The sequence below is a fragment of the Penaeus vannamei genome, chromosome 18 (genome assembly GCF_042767895.1).
Source record: "Penaeus vannamei isolate JL-2024 chromosome 18, ASM4276789v1, whole genome shotgun sequence".
Taxonomy (NCBI): Eukaryota; Metazoa; Arthropoda; class Malacostraca; order Decapoda; family Penaeidae; genus Penaeus; species Penaeus vannamei.
Window position 1 is genome coordinate 34,670,458 of NC_091566.1, and position 27,500 is coordinate 34,697,957.

The 27,500-nt window shown below is 38.3% G+C and overlaps 3 protein-coding genes across 8 annotated transcripts in view; 2 read left to right on the forward strand and 1 right to left on the reverse strand.

Moving 5' to 3' along the window:
• LOC113818538 (calcium-activated chloride channel regulator 4A) overlaps positions 1-558 on the forward strand; it is a 21,069-nt gene extending 20,511 nt beyond the window's left edge. Inside the window, exon 20 of the mRNA XM_027370724.2 lies at positions 1-558. This exon is cut by the window's left edge and continues 102 nt beyond it. Coding sequence (XP_027226525.2) covers position 1 — 1 coding nt within the window. The 3' untranslated portion in view covers positions 2-558.
• LOC113818539 (calcium-activated chloride channel regulator 4A) overlaps positions 1-20,521 on the forward strand; it is a 92,894-nt gene extending 72,373 nt beyond the window's left edge. The window contains exons 1-20 of one of the 5 annotated variants that reach the window (XM_027370725.2): positions 6,141-6,268; positions 11,147-11,341; positions 12,182-12,319; positions 12,624-12,777; positions 12,949-13,126; positions 13,385-13,505; positions 13,719-13,843; positions 13,977-14,171; positions 14,325-14,460; positions 14,870-15,000; positions 15,212-15,368; positions 15,744-15,962; positions 16,126-16,242; positions 16,349-16,449; positions 16,816-16,969; positions 17,149-17,245; positions 17,711-17,811; positions 18,121-18,253; positions 18,630-18,849; positions 19,660-20,521. In XM_027370725.2, coding sequence (XP_027226526.2) covers positions 11,162-11,341; positions 12,182-12,319; positions 12,624-12,777; positions 12,949-13,126; positions 13,385-13,505; positions 13,719-13,843; positions 13,977-14,171; positions 14,325-14,460; positions 14,870-15,000; positions 15,212-15,368; positions 15,744-15,962; positions 16,126-16,242; positions 16,349-16,449; positions 16,816-16,969; positions 17,149-17,245; positions 17,711-17,811; positions 18,121-18,253; positions 18,630-18,849; positions 19,660-19,858 — 2,856 coding nt within the window. In that variant the 5' untranslated portion in view covers positions 6,141-6,268; positions 11,147-11,161 and the 3' untranslated portion in view covers positions 19,859-20,521. Of the gene's footprint in view, positions 1-6,140; positions 6,269-8,001; positions 8,391-11,146; positions 11,342-12,181; positions 12,320-12,623; positions 12,778-12,948; positions 13,127-13,384; positions 13,506-13,718; positions 13,844-13,976; positions 14,172-14,324; positions 14,461-14,869; positions 15,001-15,211; positions 15,369-15,743; positions 15,963-16,125; positions 16,243-16,348; positions 16,450-16,815; positions 16,970-17,148; positions 17,246-17,710; positions 17,812-18,120; positions 18,254-18,629; positions 18,850-19,659 lie in introns of those variants that run through there. The other 4 variants (XM_070133179.1, XM_027370726.2, XM_027370728.2 and 1 more) reach the window with 4 other exon arrangements.
• Positions 20,522-21,576: 1,055 nt separating this feature from the next.
• LOC113818540 (uncharacterized) overlaps positions 21,577-27,500 on the reverse strand; it is a 12,564-nt gene continuing 6,640 nt past the window's right edge. For both annotated transcript variants that reach the window (XM_070133181.1, XM_070133180.1), the window contains exons 7-9: positions 26,188-26,298; positions 26,024-26,069; positions 21,577-23,400 (exon numbers count right to left, since the gene is read on the reverse strand). In XM_070133181.1, the coding sequence (XP_069989282.1) occupies positions 23,051-23,400; positions 26,024-26,069; positions 26,188-26,298 (507 nt within the window). In that variant the 3' untranslated portion in view covers positions 21,577-23,050. The remainder of the gene's footprint in view (positions 23,401-26,023; positions 26,070-26,187; positions 26,299-27,500) is intronic.

A 27,500-nucleotide genomic window follows, 5' to 3' on the forward strand; every position in this document is an offset into this window, starting at 1 on the left:
AAACGAGATATGAAGTGACAGACCTCATGGAACGTTTGGCAGACCGCATGACACGTGTGCACGGCGGTGCGGTCATGCGGTCTTCCATTTGTGAGAGCGAAAGGTCAAAATGGTCATAGAAGTGTATGTTTTTTTTTCTGATTCTTGTCCGAGGTATTGTTTTATTTTTGTTTTTTTATTATTATTATTATTAAATGTGATTTTTGGCTTGTATGCAGGGTGGGCTGCAGAAATTTTCAGTCTTCTGTAGTCAGTTCCACAGGTACTGGAGGCTTCGAGATGGAAAAAAAATTGATCAAGAAAAATAGTCGTTAGATTTTGATAACAATTCGCAGTTATCATTCATTTATTGTTATTTTTATTATTTATTTACTTTATCATTATTATTATCTTTTTCGTTAGTTTTGGCCCTTTCTGACCAACTTAGTGCCAAAGTCAGTGGAACGGACTATAGTATATACGACATACATATATATGCTTTATGTATAGAGCAATTGGCCATATACCTGCAAGCATTGCCATGTCTTGTTAACAATAAACATGAATAATCAGAAAAAATATATTATTTACTGACCTTTTTTAAAATATCCACATTAGATATCATTCGTGTTATGTATAATGCTATTTTAAATATGGCAATACTACTGGCATTACTAACAAAATGTTAGTATATGCTGATGATCCTTCTCTCTATGCTGATATTCCTTCTCCGGCAACTAGGCAAATGGTAGCTGAGTCTGACTGTAGACCTGATGGTGATTCAGTCGTGGTGCTCTCGGTGGGGCATGAAATTAAATCCTACTAAGTCTAAGGAAATGATTGTGAGTCGGTCTCGAACGCAGTTGCCTCAGCATCCAAGTCTGCTGATTAATGGAGTCTTAATCACTTCAGTGGATAACTTTCAAAATCACCCGGACAGTTTTTAAATTATTGTAAAAAAAAAAAAAAAAAAAAAAATCTTTATGCAGCGAGGGGTGGAAATCCTCACGTCTTCAAAAACGATAAAACATTCAATTTTATTTGATTTTTGTACAGAACTGTTCTATAGCTACAACTTGTTCGAGATATTTTTTTGAATTTCGACTTCCTTTTCTGTGATTTTTTGAAGTAGGCTACTTCACGAAAATCAAAAAAGTGAGAAAAAAATTACGTTTGTCAATTTTACAAGAAGCACAAGAAAGAAATGAAAAAAAATCTCGAATAACGTAATTTTTTTCTACAAAATGAGCCATGATACTTTAATTTTGGACAAAATTTGAGCCTGTGAGATATCGGCATTTTTCGTTTTCTTCATCTTTCCATGATTATCTTGCTATCAACAAAATAAAGTATAAGAAAAGTCTCTGTTTATCATAATCCTCTATCATCTACATCCGAGGCGAAGACCGCACTGTTTACAGATATAACACCTAACCTAACGTGAAAAGCAAATCACAGTTATATTGGAACATTACACGTTGCTTTATTTAGTAGTCCACGATCGGTTCATGTACACCTAACACTATAATTCAGTAAAACACGAATTGTAATGTTTTATTAATTGTTCTAAGACAAAAATGTAATTCATGGTTCGCCGTAACTCGCTAAGGCTGCTCTCCTCCGACCTTAGTCTGCGGCGCCTTAACTAGTACCAGTATGGCGGATCCCTTGCTCGGCCGTAAGCTAAGGCATCTTAATTAGATACGGCGCCTTAATTAACGGGTTTCAGTATCCGGTTCCAGGGTCATAAGGGAGAGTCACAGCGCATTATTATTGTATACGTGAACTAAATTCACTATAACAAAGTATAATGTGCAATAGCTGAAGTCATTTCATAATGAAAAAGAATCTATGTTTCAATGTCTTCTAAGGGTCTGGTTGAACGCGAACACCAATATTGCATACGTGTTTAATATTTTCATGTTTCAATGTTTGTAACTGATTCAGTGAACAAATGATGATAATATTGGAATGATTACGTTCATATTATTTTAGTCACAACTTATTTCATAACAAGGAATATATTTACACCCGTAGCCATCTGACGAGAAGAGCAGACAATGCATGCCTTGGTGAAGTGGCTTAACCGTGCTACATGCCCAGGTGAAGCGTTCTATGCGTGATACGTGCCCAGGTGAAGCGTTCTATGCGTGATACGTGCCCAGATGAAGTGTTCTATGCGTAATACGTGCCCAGGTGAAGTATTCTATGCGTGATACATGCCCAGGTGAAGCGTTCTATGCGTGATACGTGCCCAGGTGAAGCGTTCTATGCGTGATACATGCCCAGATGAAGTGTTCTATGCGTGATACGTGCCGAGGTGGAGTATTCTGTGCGTGATACATGCCCAGGTGAAGTGTTCTATGCGTGATACGTGCCTAGGTGGATTATTCTGTGCGTGATACGTGCCCAGGTGAAGCGTTCTATGCGTGATACGTGCCGAGGTGGAGTATTCGGAGCCTGATACGTGCCTACGTGGTTAGACCGTCAGACATCTAGGTGATCATATAAGGAAGGAAAAAAAAAAGGCAGGATGCGACATTAGGTGTTTTAGGAAAGGGTTAACAAACTCGTCCCAGATAGGACTTCCTGTTTGTATATATCAAGATCTCACGGCACAAATACCTATATATGAAAAGTTAGAGAACAAATATGTATATATGAAAAACTTGCAGTTCAAGTATATATATATATATATATATATATATATATATATATATATATATATATATATATATATGTATATATATATATATATATGTATATATATATAGATTATATATAGAATATATATATATATATATAGATTATATATATATATATATATATATATATATATATATATATATATATGTATATATATATTATATATACATACATACATATATATATATATATATATGTATATATAAAAATATATATATAAATGTATATATATATATATATATATATATATATATATATATATATATATATATATATATATATTTATATATGTATATGTATATGTATATGTATATATATATATATATATATATATATATATATATATACATATATATATACATATATATATTATATATATATATATATATATATGTAATATATATTACATATATATATATATATATATATATATATATATATATATATATATATATTACATATATATATATATATGTAATAAAAAGAAATAATAAATAAATAAATATATATATATATATATATATATATATATATATATATATATTGTGTGCATATTTCGGATCTGGGAGAAAACAGTTCGCATTAGGTATGGATGGCGGATATCCTTTAAATATATTGACAGAAGTTTAAGCATTTTGAAGATACGGGAAGTTCAGTGGATTTATTTGTTTTGGTTGCAAAAGACTAGCGTAGAGTTATGATGCGGACTGATTAGTTTCTTGTTATAATGTGCGATGTTCATTATTTATGGCAATTAAACTGAGCCTATTTAATGATATATGGAAAATAAGACTATGAGTGTGCAATTTGAAAATGTTATTATTATCATCATCATCATCATCATCATCATCATCATCATCATCATCATAATGATAAAATAAGTGGTAGTAGTAAATACGATGATATTAATATGATGATAATGATGATGATATTAACGATATGATAGCAATAATAGTGATGATAATGCTGATAGTAATAGGTTAAATAAAGATGAAAAATAATTTCAAAGTTACGGTTTTACAATCATCAAAGTTGATTTTTCTCCTAATTTCTTCTCATCTTTTGGCCTCTGTATACTACACCTGCAGTCACCGTGGCAATGAATGTAATTGCATAGGGGACAATGTTTCAGATTTACTGTGTATGTTCCAACTGGTTTCAGTCTACGGCATCAAAATAGGATATAAAGGTTGTATCAACTGTAATCCATAATAATAATTAAAAAAAAAACATCAGGAGTAAATACTACAATTGTAACTTGAATCCGTATCTTACTATAATAACTCGGAAGCAAAAATATAATCCATAACTACAATATCGGAATTAAAAACTTTAACTTGGTTTTATAACTTTAACATCGGAAAATAAAACTATGATTTATAACCATAAGTAAAAACTACAACTATAATTAATAACACCGAAACTAAAAATTTAAACATTTATAACCATCAGACCTAAAAACTAATACTACAAGTCAACCATAATAGATCTGAAAACAATATAAACTATAACCATGACATCTGAACTGTAACCTACATCTGTTAACCAACAACTTTTACGTCAAAAACTAAAATAACTTTTGGGAGTAGTTAGATGTAATTCTGCGTCCCTCTATGATGTTCTAACACTTGGTACCCTAACGAAGACAGGTACCATGTTCTTAAAATTTCAGATCGAGGTAAGCACAGTAAAGAATTTTCATTGTTTTTGGTAATTAGAGAAAAAAAAAACGTATTTGTTAGAAGGAATATCGCGCATGAGCTGTAGTAAAGATAAGAAAGAATAGGCATGGTAGCTGCTGGTATATCGTGGACTATTGGTTAGCTGTCAGATAGTTACCATACTGTTACCGTTTCCATTAGAATCTGGGATTTTCCGTTTCTAATACAGAGGTGAGCTGTTATTTTTTCACGCTAAGTAAGGTCTTATAGGGAGTTTATATGAATCTATACAATTCTGTCTCAGTACAATGTGATTCTTTTTATTACATTTCCCCCGTACTAGAGAGTATCCAAAGTGAAATCAGAAATTTCAAATAATGCATAGTATTTGCAGTGGGAGTTTCGCCCCCCAGAACCCCGGCTAGGGAGTTGAATACACACTTATGGACCTCCGTTTATAATAGACCCTGGACTACAGTTTGAAATCCCTGTGACTGGGCTCTTTATCTATCTATCTATCTGTCCATCCATTTCTCTCTTTATTTGTTTATCTATGCATGTGGATATCTACCTATCTGTGTGTGTCTACCTCTCTCTCTTTTCTCTCTCTCTCTCTCTCCTTTATTAACTGTGTGATTACACTTCATAGGTGACTACTATACCCTTCAAGCTATGGCTCGTTTGATGGTCTGTTCTTCAATGTGGGCTGCGTGCACAAAAAATAATACTAATAAATAAATGAATAAAAAACGTCGCTTTTGCCAAAATATACACTTTAAAGATGGCATTCCTTTTCTTTCACTTTTCCCTTAATACACTTTTTATGCTGTTTTGTTGTTGCCTTTGTTTTCAGATGACAAGTTCACCATTTCTGTCGTAGTGAGTAATGTCTCACTGCTGAATGAATTATGTTTGGCCACGTGACTCAGCGGACTCATGCTCTTGCATAAGCTATTTACACCTTCATTCATTTTTCTTGCTTAATGCAGGTGCCGTATCTCACCGGATAGCATATATGATATCGCTGATAATTCCGTTTAATATTTTTATGGTCAAGCTTATCGTGTCTGTGTTGAAAAGCTGAAATTTCCGGTGAAATGAAATGGAGATGTAGATAGGTAGGGAGGTAGAAAAGGAGATTCTGTATCTACATTTGTCATGTCTATTTACTTCAATATAAGCATCCGGTCACGCATTCACACACCACACAAAGACACACACATAAAGACAGATAGGTGAAGAGATATATAGATAGGTATGTAGCTAGATATAAAGATAGACAGGTAACTAGATAGAAAGATAGACAGGTAGCTAGGTAGAAAGATAGACAGGTATAGATTGATATTTAGATAGATAGACAGGTAGCTAGATAGATAAACAGGTAACTAGACATATAGATAGATAGCTGAACGAATGAATAAACAGATAAGTAGGCAGATAGATAAATAAACAGGTGTGTACACATATGTGCGTCCGTGGGAGCATGTGCGTATTTCCCCCTGTACAGTTCGTATGAATCTGCACGTACACCTCTCGCGGGTACGTCGTGGTCGGTTAGAAATGAGTTTACATCGTCGGCCACGTTTCCCGGAATTATCCCTTTGAAATTCATTACAGACATCATATACTAAAGGTACTGCACACACAGCGTTCACCGTGACTATATAAGGGATATATAAGGGATACCGGAACGAAAGGATAAAGAATCGAGGGAAAAAAAAAGAAAAAAAAGTCTTCAATGCGTCAGATCGGCACCTCTTCCGGCGTGGGATATGGCGGCGAAGATAAAAATTCTCGGATTTTGTTGTGTGATTGTGTGACGTCACTATCATATCCGGTCGAGCAGCTGATATAAAGAGAGGAAAGATCACGCCTTACCGTTAGTTTTATGGGATCAATCGAGTAAGACGGACAAAGCCAAAGTACGTATTGGATTTTGTTCGTTGTTGAATACAAGTGCAAGAGCAACAAGAAGCAAGTTGTGGGTGGAGTGCGGGAGCAAGGAGTTCACTTGATCATGGAAAAGTTTACCAGATCCTATGGTGTCAAAAATGTAGTGTGTATATATATATACATATATATATATATATATATATATATATATATATATATATCATATGTGTGTGTGTATGTATGTATGAATGTATGTATGTATGTGTGTGTGTGTGTGTGTGTGTGTGTGTGTGTGTGTGTGTGTGTGTGTGTGTGTGTGTGTGTGTGTGTGTGTGTGTGTGTGTGTGTGCATATAAATATAAATATATACATATATTTATGTGTGTATGTACATCTATATACATATAGATATACATATATTTATGTGTTTATGTGTATATATTTATGTGTGTGTGTTTTACCTAGTTGTTTCAATACGGGAGAAGAGCTAAGCTCAGGTGGTCCCGTCTGCTATATTTAAATGTTTTAACTGACACATTTTTGGCACACACTACGTTTTTTGGAAGCCTGTTTCATGCTTCAATATTTTTGTTTTGGAAACTAATTTTTTGACATCTTTATTGCCTCTTTTTACTTTCAACTTTTTTGTGCCCTCTCGTCCTGCTTGTGTCCAAAGTTATAAAGTCATCTTTGTCTAATTTCACTCTTCCAGTAATATACTTGAACCGCATAACCGTTTTCCTTCTATTTTCCAATGTAATAAATTCTAATTTCTGTAGTGGATACTCTGTCATAAAAACAGACGTAAACAGACCTTCGTTCTCTAAAACCAAATTGCTTATTTAATATCATTTCGTGTTTTTCCATCACTTCAACACATTTTTTTTAAATATTGAACATCAAGGTTCTCATCGCCCAGAAGTGTTTCCCAGTTTATGCCATCAGATAAATCCGTAAGGCTTCTATAATCACTTCTGTTATAATTAAGTTTCTCTTTTTTCCTTACTAACGGTGTTTTTTCCCTGCAGTAGACAGTATTTTAGTTTAATCACTATATCGTCGCTAAAGGAGGACAGTATTCGATATCCTTAATAATATCTTTATGCTTTGCGAATATTAGGTAAAGCATAGACGGTCTATCTAGCCCTCTTTCCTTGGTATGATCTCTTACATTACGGAAAAGGCAATACTCATTTATGACTCTATTTATTTAGCATTCCACGAATATGGTTGCACTTTGGGATCGAAAGTTTCCAAGTCAATTTTGTTTTTAAAATCCCCATGTCTCGAATTAGTTTTTGGTAATTTTCTTGTTACCACACTGATGTATGAAGTGGCATGTATACTGTAGTTATTATGAGGTTTACCCCGTTTGTTTCTACCTCAATTGCCTTGTTCCACTATGGGACTAACTCCTTTGTAATAAAGCCTTTTCATGCTAATATTGCTACCCCTTCCCCTTCCATATATATATATATATATATATATATATATATATATATATATATATATATATATATATATATATGTGTGTGTGTGTGTGTGTGTGTGTGTGTGTGTGTGTGTGTGTGTGTGTGTGTGTGTGTAATTCAGCGGTTAGGGTAATCACATTTTCCCGTATTCTCTGGCTGATTTTGTCCCTTCTTTGGACGTGTTACGTAGAGTCGTGGCGTATGCAAACCACTTGTGTTATCTAATCAGTGATCAGGTTGTAAAAGGGGGTTCGGCATCTACTCCGCCCTGCCACAGAGCCCAGTTTACCACACAAGGACAAAACTGTTATTAACATCAAACCCGTTTAAAACCTTTATTAGTACAAGCAACTGGTTTGACGTAATCATCTACCTAAAACCCGTTATGGGTATATGGACACGCCATCCATACCTAATGCGAACTGTTTTCTCCCAGATCCGAAATATTCACACAAAGGACATATGGCATTTTTCTTAATTGTCGAGATATGTAGGTGTTTCCAAGTGAAGTGGACAGAGGCGCCAGAGCGTTGGCAACAGGTAAACGAAAAATAGTTTACTGTGCTTTAAGCTGTGTTTTGACAATAGCGTTTGGCTGCAGGTGATGTTACTTTTTAATAGCTTTGGTGACCAAAAAACAGTAGTCTGAAATCGGCTTGTGACTGCAAGTGATCGTAGTGTACGTATTATAGGCTCAGAGAGGGAGAGGGAGAGAGAAAAAGAGAGAGAGATAAGAGTTTGTGACCGGTTCGTATACCTCAGGGATCGATAGGATGGTCGAAGCAAGGTCTATATGGGTCGAAGGAGAAGTATTCTTGCCTAGGAGTCGAAAGGGGGCTTCGAGAAACACCTCAAGTTGAAAAAGAAGTTGAAAAATAACTAAGAGTCAAATGGGGGTCAACGAATGCCGGGAAAGTAATTCATATGTGAGGTTTCTTCGAGATTCAGTCAAGCCATTGGGTTCCCTATAGACTTGTAGAGGTCCATGCCAGTCCTGAGTGTTTCTGAAGGCCCGTGAAGTCGCGCGTGGCCATGGTAGCTAATGTGAATTGATGGCCATACTCTCTCACACGCAATTTCTCATTCACGCACAATCATAATCATGTGTTTGTAAAAATGTGTGAGAGAGCGATAGCAACATTATCTTTTTTTTCAATCCTCATTATGCATGAAGTTTTACCGTTTGATGTAGAATAAGGTTTGTGATTTTCATTTAGAATTTTGCGATCGGGGGATCAGACCTCTCGAAACATAGACTTTTCACATCTTCTTTTATCATCTCATCTGTATCTGTCTTTCTTATCGTTTACCATTTATGTCATATATTCGTTTGCATCCCCCCCCCCTCCCATGTTATCACCTTTGATATTCTTCCTCTCTTCTTTAAGGTAACAAATATCAGCACCTATTTTATCATTTATTTTCTTTAGTGAAAGATAATATACAGAATATTTTCATTGTTATCATTACTATTGGCACATTTTTTTCATGATTATCATTGCTATCATTAATATCAGTATGTTTTCAAAATTATTTTTATCAGTAATGTTATACTTGCGAATGATAACATCATAGCGGTACTAATGCCAATGGCAGCAATAAGAGGGTTATCAGTAGTAGTAATAGCAATAGCACAGTAGCAGAATAAGTAGTAATAGTAGCATAAGCGGTAATAGAAGTAATAATTGTAGTACATCAGCGGTAATAGAAGTAATCATTGTAGTAGAAAAAAACTGTAGAATTAGCAATAGTATTAGCAGTAGTAATACAAGTAGTAGTAGCAGTAGCACAGTTGTATTAATAGCAATAGTAGCGGCAGCAACAGTGTAGTAGTAGAAACACGGTAGTATAATTAGTAGTTGTTATAATAGCCACAGTAGAATTAGTAGAAACAGTCGTATGATTACTAGTTGTAGTGGTAGCAAAAACAAAATAAATGTTTAATGATTTATAGGTTATAGAATGGTTTATACGTTTCATAATCATTTCCGGCTTTTGCCCTCAACGAGTATCCAACTTTTCCTACTGCATTAAAACATCCTGAGTTACTGTTCTTCGCGCACGAACCAAATTCTCCAGGCGGAAATTGCTGCCCCACATGTCACAACAGGCCTTTGTCTGGCTCTGGTTCAGATCATTATTATTTGACCACCAAATGTTACGTAAAGTTTCCTGTTTACTTGGAAATTTTTTCCTTTCCGCTGAGATGTGTCTTCGCCTTTCTGTTGTTGTTATGTAGGAGTGCATATTTTCACATGGCGTATGTTGGAGATACCCGTGTGAATGCATGCTCTGATACATACACACACACATACATGAATATATGTATGTGTGTGTATATATTTGTGTGTGTATGTATGTGTGTTTGTATTGTAACAAACAAACAAACACACGTATGTAAATCTCAACACCAACGTTGCCAGAAAAAAATTCAAGGTTGACAAAATAAGCGATAAACTTCTTCAGTTTGATAATGCAAAGTAGAAATCAAACGTTTCGGGTCGACTTCACCCATCATCAGTGTGATCTTAACTGTAAATAACAAACCATCATAAATATATACACAGTTACATCAACGATCAGTAACATTATTGTTAATTACAGTTCAATACTAAATGAGATTACAGTAATTATCCTGTATTGACAATTGAGTAAATTTAGAGATAACTTTATTTGGAATTTGAGTCCAAAGTAAAAATATCAAACATAATACAGAGTCAAACACTAAAATTCCTCATTTTCAAACAAACGAGAATAAAAAATTTGTATACAAGTACTTGATGCTCAGTATGCTTAATAATTCATATATCATAATAAATAACTGACTAAGTGAATACATATATGATATACGAGATAATTCAGATAACAAAATCATACAAAATTTTTGAGTACATGATATAGAGCATATATACAAATAGTGCAATATCACAATTATGGAGGTAAATTGCCTATCAATTGACAAAATAAGAGAGGACATAAACTGATATATGTATATATATATATATATATATATATATATATATATATATATATATATATATATATATATATATATATATATATATATATATGAATATGTACATACATATGTGTGTGTGCATATATATATATATATATATATATATATATATATATATATATATACATATATGTATGTATATATGTGTGTGTGTGTGTGTGTGTGCATATGTATATATATATATATATATATATATTTAGATGTGTGTGTGTGTGTTTGATATTGTCCATATGTCTATTTATCTATCTGTTTGATGATGGTCCATATACGGAGAGAGAGCAAGAGAAATCGAGAATGAAAGAGAGCAAGAGAAATAGAGAGAGAACAAGAAAAAGAGCAAAAGCAAGAGAAACCAAGAAAGCGGAGGAGACTTAAGACACACACTAACCGTAAACCCCATTCCGATTCACGTGCAGACACACCGGTGAGTCATGGCAGCGCAGGTGCAGTTGGTGGCGGCGGCGTTAGTCACTCTCCTGCTGGCGACGGGGGAGGTGACGGCCTCGGAGGCGACCGTCAGCCTGAAGGACAATGGATACGAGGGCGTCCTGGTGGCCATCTCGCCCTCGGTGGAGGAGGCCTACGCAGAGGATATCATCGCTTCGATCAAGGTGCGCTGAAGAGATGTTTTATATATATGTGTGCGTGTGTATTTATGTATATATATTTATATTAATATATATATATAAATATATGTATGCGTGTGTATGCATATATATTATATTATATATATATATATATATATATATATATATATATATATATATATATATATATATTATATATATGTATATATATATATTATACATATATGTATATATATAAATATATATATATATATATATATATGTATATATATATTTATTTATATATATATATATTTATATATCTATCTATCTATCTATCTATCTATCTATCTATCTATCTATATATATATATATATATATATATATATATATATATATATATAATTGTATGTATGTATGCATATATATAATATATATATATATATATATATATATATATATATATATATGCATATATATGTATGTATATATATATATATGTATATATATATATGCATATAAATGTGTATATATATATGTATATATATAATTGTATGTATGTATGCATATATATAATATATATATATATATATATATATATATATATATATATATGCATATATATGTATGTATATATATATATATATACATATATATATTATATGTATATATATACATATGTGTGTGTGTGTGTGTGTGTGTGTGTATACCCACACACACATATATGTGTGTCTGTGTAGGTGTGTATATATATAAAAATATAGATATATAGATAGATTAAGAGAGAGAGAGAGAGAAAGTAAACGATGTTATGTTTGCAAAGAGGGGAATTTTTCACATCAAAAACAACACAAGTAATCATTGCTTTGATGGTCTCTCCCGCAGAAGACGATCAGCGATGCCTCTGAGGTGCTGTTCAAGGCTACTCAGAAGAGGGCCTTCTTCAGGGACGTCAAAATCCTCCTGCCGAAGTCCTGGACGAAGACGCCCTATGACGCAGTCGCCCTCAACGAGAACTTCGACGTAAGACATTCGGAGTGCTCCTTTATTCATGCAGACTGGCTTTTGACACACGCGTGCGTGCACACACACGCACACACATACACACGATACACGCACACGCAAACGCGCGCGCACAGAGAGAGGGAGAGAGAGAGGGAGAGAGACCGTGAGAGAGAGAGGGAGAGACAGAGAGAGAGAGAAACAAACACACGTGTATATCAAAACCTCAAATTACATCAAAATTAACCAACTAACATGACCATTCTTTCGCTCGCTCTTAAAACACGTGATTTCTAAACCGCCACGTTCTCCCACGCCCACGCAGGAGAGCGACATCAGAGTAGACGCGCCCAAGGGGGTGTACGGCAACCAGCCCTACACAGAGCAGCCGGGAGGTTGTGGCGACCCTGGGCTGTACATGCACCTCACTCCCGAATACCTGGTCAATGACAAGGAGGCAGACGTCTGGGGACCGAGAAGTAAGTGTCTGACTCGAAATACGCGATTCCGTTTTGGTATGGTATTGGGGTCTGAATATTAGGGGGGGGAAGCTAACGGTTATTTTGGTTGTTTTCTGTTCGTTTTAGTTTGGCATTCGAATTGTGGAATGTTCTTCAGATGAGACATTTTAAATCGTGGTTATTCAACAGGCAAGACTTTGGTTCACGAGTGGGCGAAGTTACGTTGGGGTGTGTTCGACGAGTTTGGATATCCGAATGATGAGATGTATCCACTCTTCTATGCGACCCAAAATATAGTTGAAGGCAATGTCGAAACCATAGTCCATCCAAATTACTGTGCCAACGAAGTACTTTCGGGAAAGCTTAGGTAAAGATGATGTTATTTTGTCGTCATACATCGCGAAAGGAAGTGGATTTTTATATCTTACTTTTTTCAGATATGTTTTCAGATAATAACTTTTTTTGCATAGCATATGTTTTCACATATTTGTTGTTCATATTCTTTTTTTTCAGAAATTAACGTTTTTTTCACATACCCTACGTTTTTCAAACGATATCATACTCTGATAATACCCCCCCTCCCCATCGTTGTCTATAATATCGCACTGTGTACATCCAACCACAGAGACATCACGGGGTCTGAGTGCTCGTACGTCGACGATCTTCCAGACAAGAACTGCCGCTTCATTCCTGACGAAGACCAAGTCGCCGTCTCTTCGCTGATGTCCCTCTACTACATCGCAAACGTAAGGCTTTCGGATTAGGGTGTCTTTGGGAATCACCTCAACCGAAGGAAAGGGGCTTGTCTTTCCTCTTGTAAATTTAGCGGGGTCGTTTTTTTTATGCAAGATTAGGCGTGGAAAGTTACCAGTGGATTGTGATTTAAATTTATGTGGATTAGCCACGAGGCGATGACAGTGGCTTAGTTTGAAACCACCGGTACTCTTTTTTCACCAAAGGTCGAGGAGTTCTGCGGCGAATCGAAGCGCCACAACCTGCGGGCACCGACCAAGCAAAACAACAAATGTGACCACCGCTCCGTCTGGGCGGTCATAGAGACACATTCCGATTTCAAAGGCAACAAGTGAGGATTAATTTTTTTTTCACGTGCCACTGTAAATGAAAATCAAATATTCTTAAGTAAAGCATTGATATATTTAGAGGAAAAAAGAAAAGAAAAAGTATACAATATCTAAACATGCATTCTTGACCCTCAGCAACCCACCAACCTCGACCTCTTCGCCGACCAAATTCACCGTGCTGCGTCAGGAGGCGGCTAAATTCGCTCTGGTCCTCGACTACTCCTACAGCATGAGGGACTACGACAGGATTAAGAAGCTCCAGACGACGGCTAGGCGCTGGATCCTTCACGAGGTGGCTGACGGCAGCTCCGTGGGCATCATCAAGTTCGGGTCAGTTCCCAAGAGAGTTTTGGAGAAGCTCTCTTACTTTTTTCATATTCTTTTTTTCAGATAATAACAGGCATACGTCAAAAAACGAAATATACCAATCATGTGTATAAGTATTTTTACATTTCACGTCACCTTGACTTTCATCCATTGCAGAGGGACTGCAAATGTAGAAGCTCCTCTCACCATGATAGAAGGCGAAGAGTCACGGAAGATGCTCGCCGACATTATAGACACCAAATTGAGGAAGGCCACCAGCATAGGAGCAGGACTGTCCCGCGCCATGAACGATGTGCGTGACTTTTTCTGATGCTGCGACACTTTCCATAGTTTTGTTTGTCTAATAATAGCTGATCCTGAAAAGATATAAAGAACTGGTGGCTTAATGAGCCCCTTTCTGCTATTGGGACTCTGGTCTGAGCAGAATTAGAATTCACTAATGACAGATACACTATGCATTGATCATACCACAGCAACCTTTGAGTGAAAATATTTTTAGAAACCAGCTATGTGAGATGAAAAATTATAATTATCTGTCTAGTCATACGTTGATAGGTCAGAATGTCGTGAAATATCTGGGTGTTTTTATGTTATTTTCATGGAGATATTCATACTATTTTAACGTTTGCACTTCATTGTGGTAGAATTAACCTAAGGAGAACCATGTCTCATCGAAAAATATATATTGTGTTCATTTACAGATGCTGAATGGAGAAAAGAACGCAGTGATTTTGCTCATTACTGATGGAGAAGAAAACACATATCCTTACATTCGCGACATTCAGGCCCAGTTGGTGGCATCTGGCATCCGAGTTGTTACCATCGCTTTCGGGTTGGTGGCAACACTTTGATCGTTATGCATTATACTGTATATCTATCAATCTATGTCTATTTATCTATCCATGTATCTAGCTATTTATCTATCTATCTATCTCTATCTATCTATCTTCCTTTGTAAATCTCGCTAAACTAAATTGAATATACCTTTTTTGCCCCCAAGATGTCATGTCTCATTATTTAACTGCTTGTTCCTTGTCCCACAGTGAAACAGCAGATCAGCAACTGGAGAGCATTGCCCAGCAGACAGATGGGAAAACATACACAGTATTTGACTCAGACAGCGGAAGCCAACTCCTCGATGCCTTCCTCGGAGCGCTCACGTACCAGCCCGGAGACACGTTGGCTGATACCAGAGTCAAGGTGTGTAACAGTGGAAATTTATTACCAGATTGGCTCCTTTTTTCCACTGTATTTATCAGCTGGATCTCTCTCGCTCTCGCTCTCTCTCTCTCTCGCTCTCGCTCTCTCTTTCGCTCTCTCTCTTTCTCTCTCTCTCTCTACATATATATAAATATGTGTGTGTGTGTGTGTGTGTGTGTGTGTGAGTGTGAGTGTGAGTGTGAGTGTGAGTGTGAGTGTGTGTGTGTGTGTGTGTGTGTGTGTGTGTGTGTGTGTGTGTGTGTGTGTGTGTGTGTGTGTGTGTGTGTGTGTGTGTGTGTGTGTGTGTGTGTGTGTACAATGCCCGTTTGATATTTGATTCAGACATCCTAGCATTACCTTGTACATTTTTTACAGATACACGAGTATCCTTACGCCGGAACAGAGAAGCAATTAAGGATGGAATTCCCTGTCGATGCCTCGGTGGGGCGCGACATGCTCTTCCAACTGAGGACAAGCGCCGTGAAGCACACCGTGTCTGCCCCATACCTGATAAGGCCTGATGGAACCCTTGTAGGAACGGCGACCTTTGACTCTCTTATCGAGAGTTGGACCATAAAAGTGCCCTTAGCTGAGGTAAGCCATGGACCCTGCGATGATCAGCTTATCTTAATCATTACGACGAAAGGGGTATTTTCCCATTTCAGTCGTAGGTCATGTTATAAGTTGTGACTAATTTCTCTCTTTGCTTGATCTTGACCAAGACATCCGAGTAATGTCATTCCTTGTCCTCCCAAAGGCCGGAATATGGACGTGGATAGCCGATCTGTCAGGCGACGAGAACTATTACATCCAAGTAGACATTACGGCCAAGGCAAGGAACCCAGACAGCCTCCCTATCATCACTCGTGCTTGGGTAAGTTCTAAGAAGCAATAGATCCTCAAGTATATTTCTGCTTGCATCTGCTTATACACTCGAGGTTCTAACTCTTGAGCTGATAAACAACTGATTGCTTCCACAGGCAAGTTCCGGACCAAGTGGTGTCGATGCAACTGTTTCTCCAGTCATTGTATATGCAGAGGTGAAACAGGGCAGCAACCCTGTTGTTGGTGCAACAGTCAGGTAAGGACAGTCAGGCACTGTAACCCGTTAAGTATATGTGTAAATAATGTTCCTGTTATTGCACTTTATAACAATATAGAGTGCAGTAATATCTCTTTGCAACAGGAACAACGAAGAGAAGAACAAGAAAACACGAATGCCCTGACGAAGTAAAAGCGAAAAGGCCTTCAGCATATTCGCGTGTTTTCTTGTTCTTCCCTTCGTTGTTCCTGATGCAATTTGTTCGACATGAATTCCACACCTGTAATATCTCTGTTCGCAAGATTCCTGTTTCTGCTGCCATCGAGTCTAATTACTCGTACACACTGTGCTATGCAAGTGATACCTAAGACAAGTTACACCACAGGCCGGCTTCTCTCCCCACAGGGCGTACATCAGCCACACGAGCACTCCAGACGAGGCGATCGAGCTGGACCTCCTGGACAATGGACAGGGCGCCGACTCCCAGGCTGGCGACGGCACTTACTCCCGCTATCTTACGCAGTACCCTTTCACTGGCAGATATATTGTCAGGGCTCAGGTAAGGGGCCTACTCGCGGAGCTACTGGCACGATTAAAATTTTTCATAACTAATGATAACTGACCCTGAAAAGAGGAGGAGCACTGATGGGAGCCTATTGAGATTATCAAGCGTTGGTGTGAAGCCACAGAACACAAAAGCGATAAAGGGTTAAAGTATCTTTTTTTTTTCCTCCCCAGGCATGGAACAACGGCAGCGCCTTCATCAACAGCGGGTTCACAGTCAACCGAGCACCTCAACGACGTCACGCTAGATCTGTCCCGGCAAAGCCCCTTGGTGAGTGCGTCGCTCGCTTCGGCACTGAGTGGCACTGGCCCTCCTTGGAAAAGATGGAGGGGTGATTCTCAACAGAAATGCAACAGCTGGTGAAATGAACATGAAGTCTGATTGGCAATAAAACAGGGGTTTCATTCTCGATCATAGTAACAAATTCCTCACTAAGATGATTTGACTGAATTTGCCTCATGATAGATATGTTCATTTCATTACACACCTCTCTCCTCTCCTCTTCCTCCCTCTCCCTCTCTCCTCCTCCCTCCCCCTCTCTCCTCTCCTCTTCCTCCCTCTCCCTCTCTCTGTGAGAGTGGATTAAGAGTAATTGAGTGTAAAAGATGCTCTGAAATTTAAAAACATCACATACCTCATACATAATAGATGTCTCATGCTCTTACATCCGAAAACAAACACTTAAACAGTTCTAACGTCTTAGAATATTCCTAACTTGAAGTATCCTGACCGCAGAGATGCAGACGTACTGCTGCGGTTCCAAAGTCCCCTTCAACGCGGAGACAGCGGAGTCTGCCGGGGAGTTCAGCCGCTACGTGGCAGCCGGATCCATCCAGGTGGGAATTTCATTGGAATTGAATGATTCCCGTGGTATTGATTTTTTTTTTTTTTTTTTTTTTTTTTTTTTTTTTTTTTAGGTTTAATATCTGCCATTGACTACTTCTTCCATATCTATAGCAGTAGAGTGGAAACATACGAAGCCGATTTTTTGGATCGAAAGCTAACAGTTTCACGTACGATTTCACAAAAAATATAATAATAATAATAATAAAATAAATAAAAAACTTTCTAATTTTTATAAATATTGTTGATCTTTTTTCCACACTGATCTTCAAGACGTACATGAACAAGAACGTTTATTCCAGGTGACTAAAATCCCGGAAACTGGAGATGTTCTGCCGCCCTCTCGTGTCACGGACCTGCAGGTGGGCGGGGTCTACCAAGCCAACCTGACCCTCACCTGGACGGCTACTGGCGATGACCTTGATTACGGAATAGGTGAGAGAGCATGACCTTTATCGAATTTCATTGTTTTATCTTTCATTTCATTGATTTATCCTTCTTTATTATTCTATTGCATCTTGGATGGGAAAAATACAAGTTAGATGGAAAAAAGTACAAGTTGGATGGGAAAAAGTACAAGTTAGATGGGGAAAAAAAGTATGTTAGATAGGAAAAAGTACAAAGTTGGAAAAAAGTACAAGTTAGATGGAAAAAAGTACAAGTTAGATGGAAAAAAGTACAAGTTAGATGAAAAAAAAAGTACGTTAGATGGAAAAAAGTACAAATTGGATTTTAAAAAAAACATACATAGACAGGAAACCCACTTTCACAATCCGCAACCCGTGCTAAGCTAAGCGTCCTTCTCGAGCAGTGTCCGCCTACGAGATTCGCTTCAGCAGCAACGACAGCGACATCGTTGACCTCGATGCCGAGAACACGACGCTTCTGACCTTCGAGGATTCAAAGCAAAAGCCAGAGCTGTTCATCAACGCCGGTGAGACGGTGAACGTTACGCTGTACTTAGAAGATTTTGAGGTTGGGAAGCTCTACTACCTGGTGCTACGGGCGGCAGACGATGTGGGGAAGCTGAGGTAAGGTCGCGTGCCAGTCGTAAGGCGTGTTTGTGTGAATAAATACAGGCATACGTGCGTAGGTACGTGTATATTTACATACAAGCATACACACATGCATACATACGTACGTACGTAAGTACATACATACATACATACATACATACATACACGCATACATACATACGCGCATACAATTCAAACAATCAAACATATACATACAAATATGCCACTATATAATTTTCCCATTCTGTCTCACTTTCCATTCACAACACCGAACAATTTCCAACGAAACACCTTCACGCCAAAACCCACGTCTAAAACAACTAAAAATACGAAAACATTCAAACATTCAATCAGCTAATGTAACCTATCCTGGATTAAACTGATTTACGATCAAGTTTATGTGAGAAAACGAAATTTGGTCTAACCTAACCTAACCTACATACAAACAAATATACCATTATACATTTTTCCCTTTCTAGCTCACTTTCCCCTCACAACACCGAATAATTTCCCACGAAACCTCACCTTCACGCCAAAACCCCATCTAAAATATTCAAACATTCAATCATATACATACATACAAATATACAACTATATAATATTCCCTTTCCCTCTCACTTTCCTTTCACAACACCGAATCACTTCCCACAAAACCTCACCTTCAAAACCCACGTCTAAAATATTCAAACATTCAGTCATATAATACAAATATACAATATAATTTTCCCTTTCCCTCTCACTTTCCTTTCACAACACCGAATCACTTCCCACGAAACACCTTGACGCCAAAACCCACGTCTCCAACAACCTCCCCGTCATCCACAGCTCCTTCTCGAACGTGGCCACCGTCTTCATACCGAACGAGCCGACGGCAGAGCCGACGGCAGAAGGGCTTGCAACCTGGATGATCATCGCCATTGCCATTGCAGCTCTCGTCGTCGTGATTGCGGTCATTGCATGCGTGGCTGCCTCCCGTAGTAGACGAAAGGGTGCGAGAGTTCCCTCGGAGAACCCAGACTGGTGATTTTCATTTTATATTGCTTAGATAATTTATTAATTGATTTATTATTATTATTATTATCATTATTATTATTATTATTATTATTATTATTATTATTATTACTACTACTACTACTACTACTGCTACTATTACTACCTCTACTTCCACTACTACTACTATTATTATTATCATTATAGTTATCTTTATCGTTATTCTTATCATTATTATTATTATCACTATCGTTACTACTACCACTACTACCATTTTCTATTATTTTAATCACAACCGTATCATTCTCATTCTTATCAATAATGCTCTTGGTAGGATCAATACTTGTATGTTTGTTTTAAGGCATTTTGTAATTTTTTGGGGGGAGGGGAAGGGGGGGCGGTGGAGTGAATGAATTTTTTATATGCTTCTTGTCATGTTTGATTTCCTTTTGTGAATGCGATTATTTAAACCCGGAAGTTAGAAGAAATATATATGTTTATTGTGAATCTTATTTCTCCCATAGGAGTTTTTTCTTCTGGCTGATAAGTCATGAGATAGGTTTAGTTTAAGTGTCATATGGTAATGTACATGTAATTTGCATGCCTTGTCTTGCAACATGTAATAACGAAGCTGTAATATATATTTTTACACCGGAAATTGAGTTCAACCAATATGAATAAAATAATAAATTGAAAATGCTTATCATTTCATTTATATATAAACCCTCATTCACATCGATAGTCCGTAAGTGACCCAGACATGGCTATGAAACCTATTTCACTATTGCTGTTGTTGTCATTACTATTAAATCTAGTGAATATTATACAATGGGTTTGTATATGCATTTCTATATACTTGTTCTTGTATTAATTGACACATACACACACACACACACACACACACACACACACACACACACACACACACACACACACACACACACACACACACACACACACACACACACACACACACACTTGCGGACGCAGATGCACACAAATAAACGCATACACATAGCTGTTTGTACAGTAAGTCCGGTCCTACCCGAGTTTATTCACTCCTTCCTGTCACACAATCCCTCAAGTACTGACGTGTTCAACTTGTGGCATCCTGTCGTGTTGTTTTCCCTTCAGTAAAGTAACCACGGCATGTTTCATAAACAAGACACTATCTCCTTTACCTCTAAATTTGTGCATATCAAACACTCTTATTATATTCATTGCTAGACCACAATACAATAATACATATAATCATATTATTATATGTAATGTTAGAACTTCAGTGAGGAAACGTCATTCCAAAACGTTTGCTCAGTTTCAACGTTGATCAGCCCATCCCCAAGGCTGCGCATCATGGTAAATATATGTAGAGACTCACTCCCGACCAAGCCAGCGCCAAATAAGGAAAAATGGGAAACACTGCCACTTAAAGGGGTTGAGAGAAAATGACAGAGAGGGAGAGAGAGAGAGAGAGAGAGAGAGAGAGAGAGAGAGAGAGAGAGAGAGAGAGAGAGAGTGAATAAGAATAAAAAGAGAGAGAGAGTGAGTGAGTGTGAGTGATGAAGGAGAGAGAGAGTGAGAGAGTGAAGGGGTGCGGAGAAGGGATAGTGAGAGAGAATCAGAGAAATCATACTGTGAAATTTCCTACAGAGAACTAGAGAGAAAGTGAAAGAGAGAGAGAATCACATAAATCATAAATTTCCTATAAATAAGTTTTATTTTTGTCGCTGAAAAGGAAATATAAACAAAACAGGAAAACATCATTTTATTACAGAGAAATAATTACAGATTACATACGACTTACCATTTAAAGAGAAAATAATACACAAGGAAATACGTTCTGTCTTATATCTACATTTCATGACATTTTTAGCTTTTCTTTTAAAATTCCACAATTTTAGATAATACTCTATTACACATTGCTAGTTAAACCTTTCATATATTTGATTATCTATGTCTAAAAAACTATGAATGAAGTATAAGACTTTTCTTTTAAAATTCGACAATTTTAGATAATACCTTAATAAACATTGCTATTTAAACCTTTCATCTATTTTATTATCCGTCTCAAAAATTATACATGAAGTATAAGACTTTGAACATACAGGAACATATTACAATTACTGCAAATAAACACGTACTGCAGATCATTCTTTCTGTATTTCTATGATACAGACATACTTAAATAAAAGTTTGTACAGCAGATCACTGATAATTAGCATGCGGTTTACAAAGAAGGACAATAAGCTACGTTAAGTTTTCTAAAAGGCTGTAACGAAGAATGCATAACTTCACACAATAATGAGGTACATTTACTAGACCTTCGTGTTTCTTTCTTTAGGGTTCTTGCAGGAATAATGCTGGTGATATTTAATACCTTTCTAAGACTTTTTAAGACGTACTAATTTACGAGAACAAAGATATGGCTTGAGCATTTTTTAAGACCATTTTAAGACCTGCGACAGAAAAGGCTCCGTTTTTAAGACTTTAAGGCCTAAAATTTCCCCTAAAAAATATTAAAGACATTTTGTGTGTGTGTGTGTGTGTGTGTGTGTGTGTGTGTGTGTGTGTGTGTGTGTGTGTGTGTGTGTGTGTGTGTGTTCAAGCATGCCAGTCTATGTAATATAAGTCTGACGATATAGATGTCTCTAAGGTATGTCTTCCTGAAATGAAAATAGTTGTCTCCAGTGCCATGTTATACTAATACCATGGAATAGCATTTACCATATTAATGTTACATTATATATTAATACATGCACCGATATATCATTATACATAACAAACGGGTTTAAGCATGTCTTTCTTACACTTAAAATTGTGACATAAAAGAAAAACACGAAACATCATAAGACTTACTTGAGATCACTCAGATCTTCCTCTGTAAACGGTACAATTAAACCAAAAATGCGTAAATGTAAAATGCGAGGTAGAAATAATGATATTCTATGATCCGCCCTTTCGGCGTGAATACTGAACTAAATATGCATAAAAGGCAAAAAAAAAAAAAAAGGAAAAGGAAAACTTAGAGAGTCATCGGCAAAAAGTTTCATACGAGTGAGAAATAAAAGCTGAAAAGAAAAAAAAAATACAGAAACTTAGCGCAGAGACGACCGATCCGCAGTAAGACGTGATAGTCAGAAATAAATTAGAAACGCACGATTTTCCAAACCTCCACAGATGCTTCCCTACAGACCTATCTCACTCGGCACACCCTGTGGTGATGGTTCTATGTGCCGCTGTTGCTGAACGAGGTCAGAGGACGCCCGTGGTTCACTTGCGGTCCATAAGAGTCGTCCATCTGGTCAAGCTGGGGATCCCTGACCACGCCCTCGTTCTCCCTCGGCCCCTCCGCGCCCCCTTCCTTCTCCTCCCTCGTGTCGATCGGCTCGTATCCTGTGTGTCGGATGCTGTCGAGCTGCACCTCCTTCGACGTCACGTTTTTGCTCTGGCTCCTCCTCCTCCGCCACCAGACCACGCCCAGGGTGATGAGCACGGCCAGCACGACCACCGCCACGATGGTCAGGGGCACGACCGGCACGCCCCCCACGCCGCCCAACGACCACACCCACGACTCCTCTGTCAAAAAAAGGCGTTTATTCGGAATCGCTTTCTAAGAGGGATTCGATCTTTTATCGCTGAAAGGAAACTGATAGACTGGCGCGATCGACCACTTTGTATACCCATGCTCACTTCCAGAGAATATGAACCTGTTTTTAATTAAAAATGAAAGCAATACCGAATTCACTAGTAAGAATACACGTATTTGGCAATAACTAACCTTGGTGTATCCCGATGTGGTATCCCTTAAAAAAAAATTACTCAAAGGCCGAAAATTTTGCAGATTATTACAAGACCTTAAAATCTCCAACACCAAAAAAAATACAGTGAAGCAGCGGATGTTTTATACAATATTCATAATACAGGAATGACCCAGCTGAAGTGGAAAGCTCTTTCAGCGCCATTCAGAAGACTTTACAGCAAGATGAGCGAGAAAGTAGGAGAGAAATGAGAACCAAATATAAAATGAGTGGAGGTTGCGTGTATGCATGTCTGCGTGCATGACGTTTTTCAGTGTGAGAGAAAGAGATTATACCAACATACACTGAAATTCAAATCTACTAGAAGCTGCAACCTGCGACAGGGTATACGTGCATACGACACATGCAAAGCCAATTGCCCAAAATAAAAGGAAATAGACCCTAAGCACAGGAGATAGACAGGTTGATGTGAAAATCGTAGCAATAGACAGCCAGAGTAGACATTTCACTTATTCCAGGAACAGCAAACACTGGCAGTAAGTTGACTCTTATCTAGTACCTGCCTGACAGCCAGGAAGTACCTCGTTTAATGTGTCTGCAATCACATTACCTCCCAGCACTGCACGGACAACTTTGTATTCCTCTTAATTAAGTTCATATGATGAAATCTGAACGCTATATTGCTTTAATCTGCAATGCAAGCTAAAGCAAAATTATTTATGTTCTTTTTCATCTGATAATCCATAAGAATTTACTTATTCATCTCTTGTTCTTTGGCTATTCACCTCTCTATCTCCAACTACCAAATTTGTCTGTCTTGTTTATCTATTCATCTCTGTTTACCTGTTTATCTACTTCTGTTTATCTACCTATCCGCATCGCTGTCTAATCAGCTATTTGTCTTTGTCTATTTAGCCTATAAATATCACTATCTCTTTAGCTCACTATCTGTCTGTGACTAATTACCAATCCACGCACCTCTGTATTAATTATTCTTACTTTGATTTTATTGATCATTGCCTAAATAAATGGTTAAATATATATAGAATGTACATTCCTGAAAAGGATCTATTACTTACTTCCGTGTTCTGCAACTATATTCATCTCCAAATGATGTTTAATTATTCAAAGCGAAATATCACAACTGGAAATTAAATAATATATATACATATAATTTCAAAGACATTATTCATTACACATTAGACTACAATCTATCATGTGTAAGTCATGCATGATCAGTGTAAAACCAATAGAAAGGTTTAGGTCTACAGCTTATAACACTATCTACTAAAACCAATATAACAAAAGACTACTGTATTGCGCATTAGGTTATCATACAATCTAACTGAACCATGCATAATAATACTGTACGAGGACAAATGTCAATACTAGCTACACCTATAACTAATAGTGAAATGCTAAGTTTAATCTACTATACACAAGGTTATAATCAAGGTACTTTAACACAGGTAGCTCCAAACAGTCTAGATGAAAACCCTAGTTGGTAACCTCTTAGCCAAGCCAAGCTTCTTTGCCTTTATTCATTGCAAATATTATATATGTATATTTTTTCTCTGGTTTCCTTATCGATTATTTTTTCTACCTTTGTTACTGCTGAAAATGCACAGAAAAAACACTGACCATGAAATATGGCACAGACTGACAGGGTAAAAAGGGAGTCTTCATCATGTTTAGCCAAAGAGAGAGTACGCCATGGGATATCAGATATAGTTAGATACATGATAATTAGTATGATTTATCAGAAGTAAATTTTAAATCAACAGGGAAGAGATCCCAAACCCTCAACAGCCGTCAGAATACTCTTGAGAAAGAGTCATTTTCCTCTTTGGGTTCAACAAGCCAAGTGGAGATGGAGCTACCTGGTCGTATGTACATTGGTTACACTCCAGTCTACAGGTAAAACGTAAGAGAAGACGTTATTAAAACATAAGATCACGCTTCAAAAAAGTTTAGTCTCCCTTACTAAATACAGTTATTATGACTACTTAAATATTCAGTTACCAACACGCTCATTTTCTACGGAATCTCGAGAGCGTGTGGGAAGTTCACAATACCTTCCTTTGAGGGCGCAGGTGGCAGAGCGAGGTCCGGCGTGGACGTGGGTGGCTGGTGCACGGGCTGTTCCGCTATGCCTCCGCCCACACCCGCCGTTGTGACTTTATCTTTGCTTGTGGGCGGCTGATAAGGGGGTTCTGAAGTGATGGCGGGGAGTGAGGCGATAGTGCGAGGGGGAGGAGGAACGGTGGTGGGGGGAGGGGACGGCGGGACAGCGGTAGCAGGAGGGACAGTTGGGGCAGCGGTAGCAGGAGGGACAGTTGGGGCAGCGGTAGCAGGAGGGACAGTTGGGGCAGCTGCAGTAGGAGGAGGAGTCGGGGCAGCAGTAGTAGGAGCAGGAGTAGGGAGGTGTGTCGTCGACTTACCTACTGTAGGGGCCAGGAGGTTGCAGTCCGCGATTTCCACTTTACCCTATGCACAGGAAAAAGAGAGAATCATTATAGAAAATAAAGTAAAGAAGAAAAGATTTGTAGATATTGTCCAACACAGACATAGAGATAGATTCTTTTCCTGGTCATAATAGTAATACCTTAACGGAGAGTTGAATTTTCCCAAAAGAGTAAGATGAGGTGTACCACTGCCCATTCTGAGTATGGTTGAAGGCGACTGTTTTTTTGTCCGTCTCGACTTTGAGAATATGCTGGAAAAAGAAAGCAAAATACGGGAATTTATGGTGACGAATGTATATGTAAAAGAAATGTGAATATATGTAAGAAGTAAAATGTAAATGAAGCATCAAATAAAGTAAATGTGAAAAATAAACAGATCTAGCAATGACGAATAAAAAGCGTATAAATGTACGTTTCTATACATTTTTTTTTTACTCTGCATAGAGCCACAACTTAAAGACCCCGAAGTACACTACCAAGAACCATTCCTCACGAACAGAACCCCCCCACATTCCCCAAGAACAGAACCCCCCCCATTCCCCACGAACAGAACCCCCCATTCCCCACGAACAGAACCCCCCCCACATTCCCCAAGAACAGAATCCCCCCCATTCCCCACGAACAGAACCCCCATTCCCCACAAACAGAACCCCCCATTCCCCACAAACAGAACCCCCCTCCCCCATTCCCCACGAACAGAACCCCCCTCCCCCATTCCCCACGAACAGAACCCCCCTCCCCCATTCCCCACGAACAGAACCCCTATTCCCCACGAACAGATCCCCCCCCCACATTCCCCACAAACAGAACCCCCCTCCCCCATTCCCCACGAACAGAACCCCCCTCCCCCATTCCCCACGAACAGAACCCCCCTCCCCCATTCCCCAAAAACAGAACCCCCCTCCCCCATTCACCACGAACAGAACCCCCCCCATTCCCCACGAACAGATCCCCCCCACATTCCCCAAGAACAGAACCCCCCCATTCCCCACGAACAGAACCCCCCCACATTCCCCACGAACAGAACCCCCCCCATTCCCCACAAACAGAACCCCCCTCCCCCATTCCCCACGAACAGAACCCCCCCCCCATATTCCCCAAGAACAGAACCCCCCCCCCATTCCCCACGAACAGAACCCCCCCCATATTCCCCAAGAACAGAACCCCCCCCCATTCCCCACGAACAGAACCCCCCATTCCCCACAAACAGAACCCCCCTCCCCCATTCACCACGAACAGAACCCCCCCCCATTCCCCACGAACAGAACCCCCCATTCCCCACAAACAGAACCCCCCTCCCCCATTCCCCACGAACAGAACCCCCCCATTCCCCAAGAACAGAACCCCCCCATTCCCCACGAACAGAACCCCCCCATTCCCCACAAACAGAACCCCCCTCCCCCATTCCCCACGAACAGAACCCCCCCCATTCCCCACGAACAGAACCCCCCAT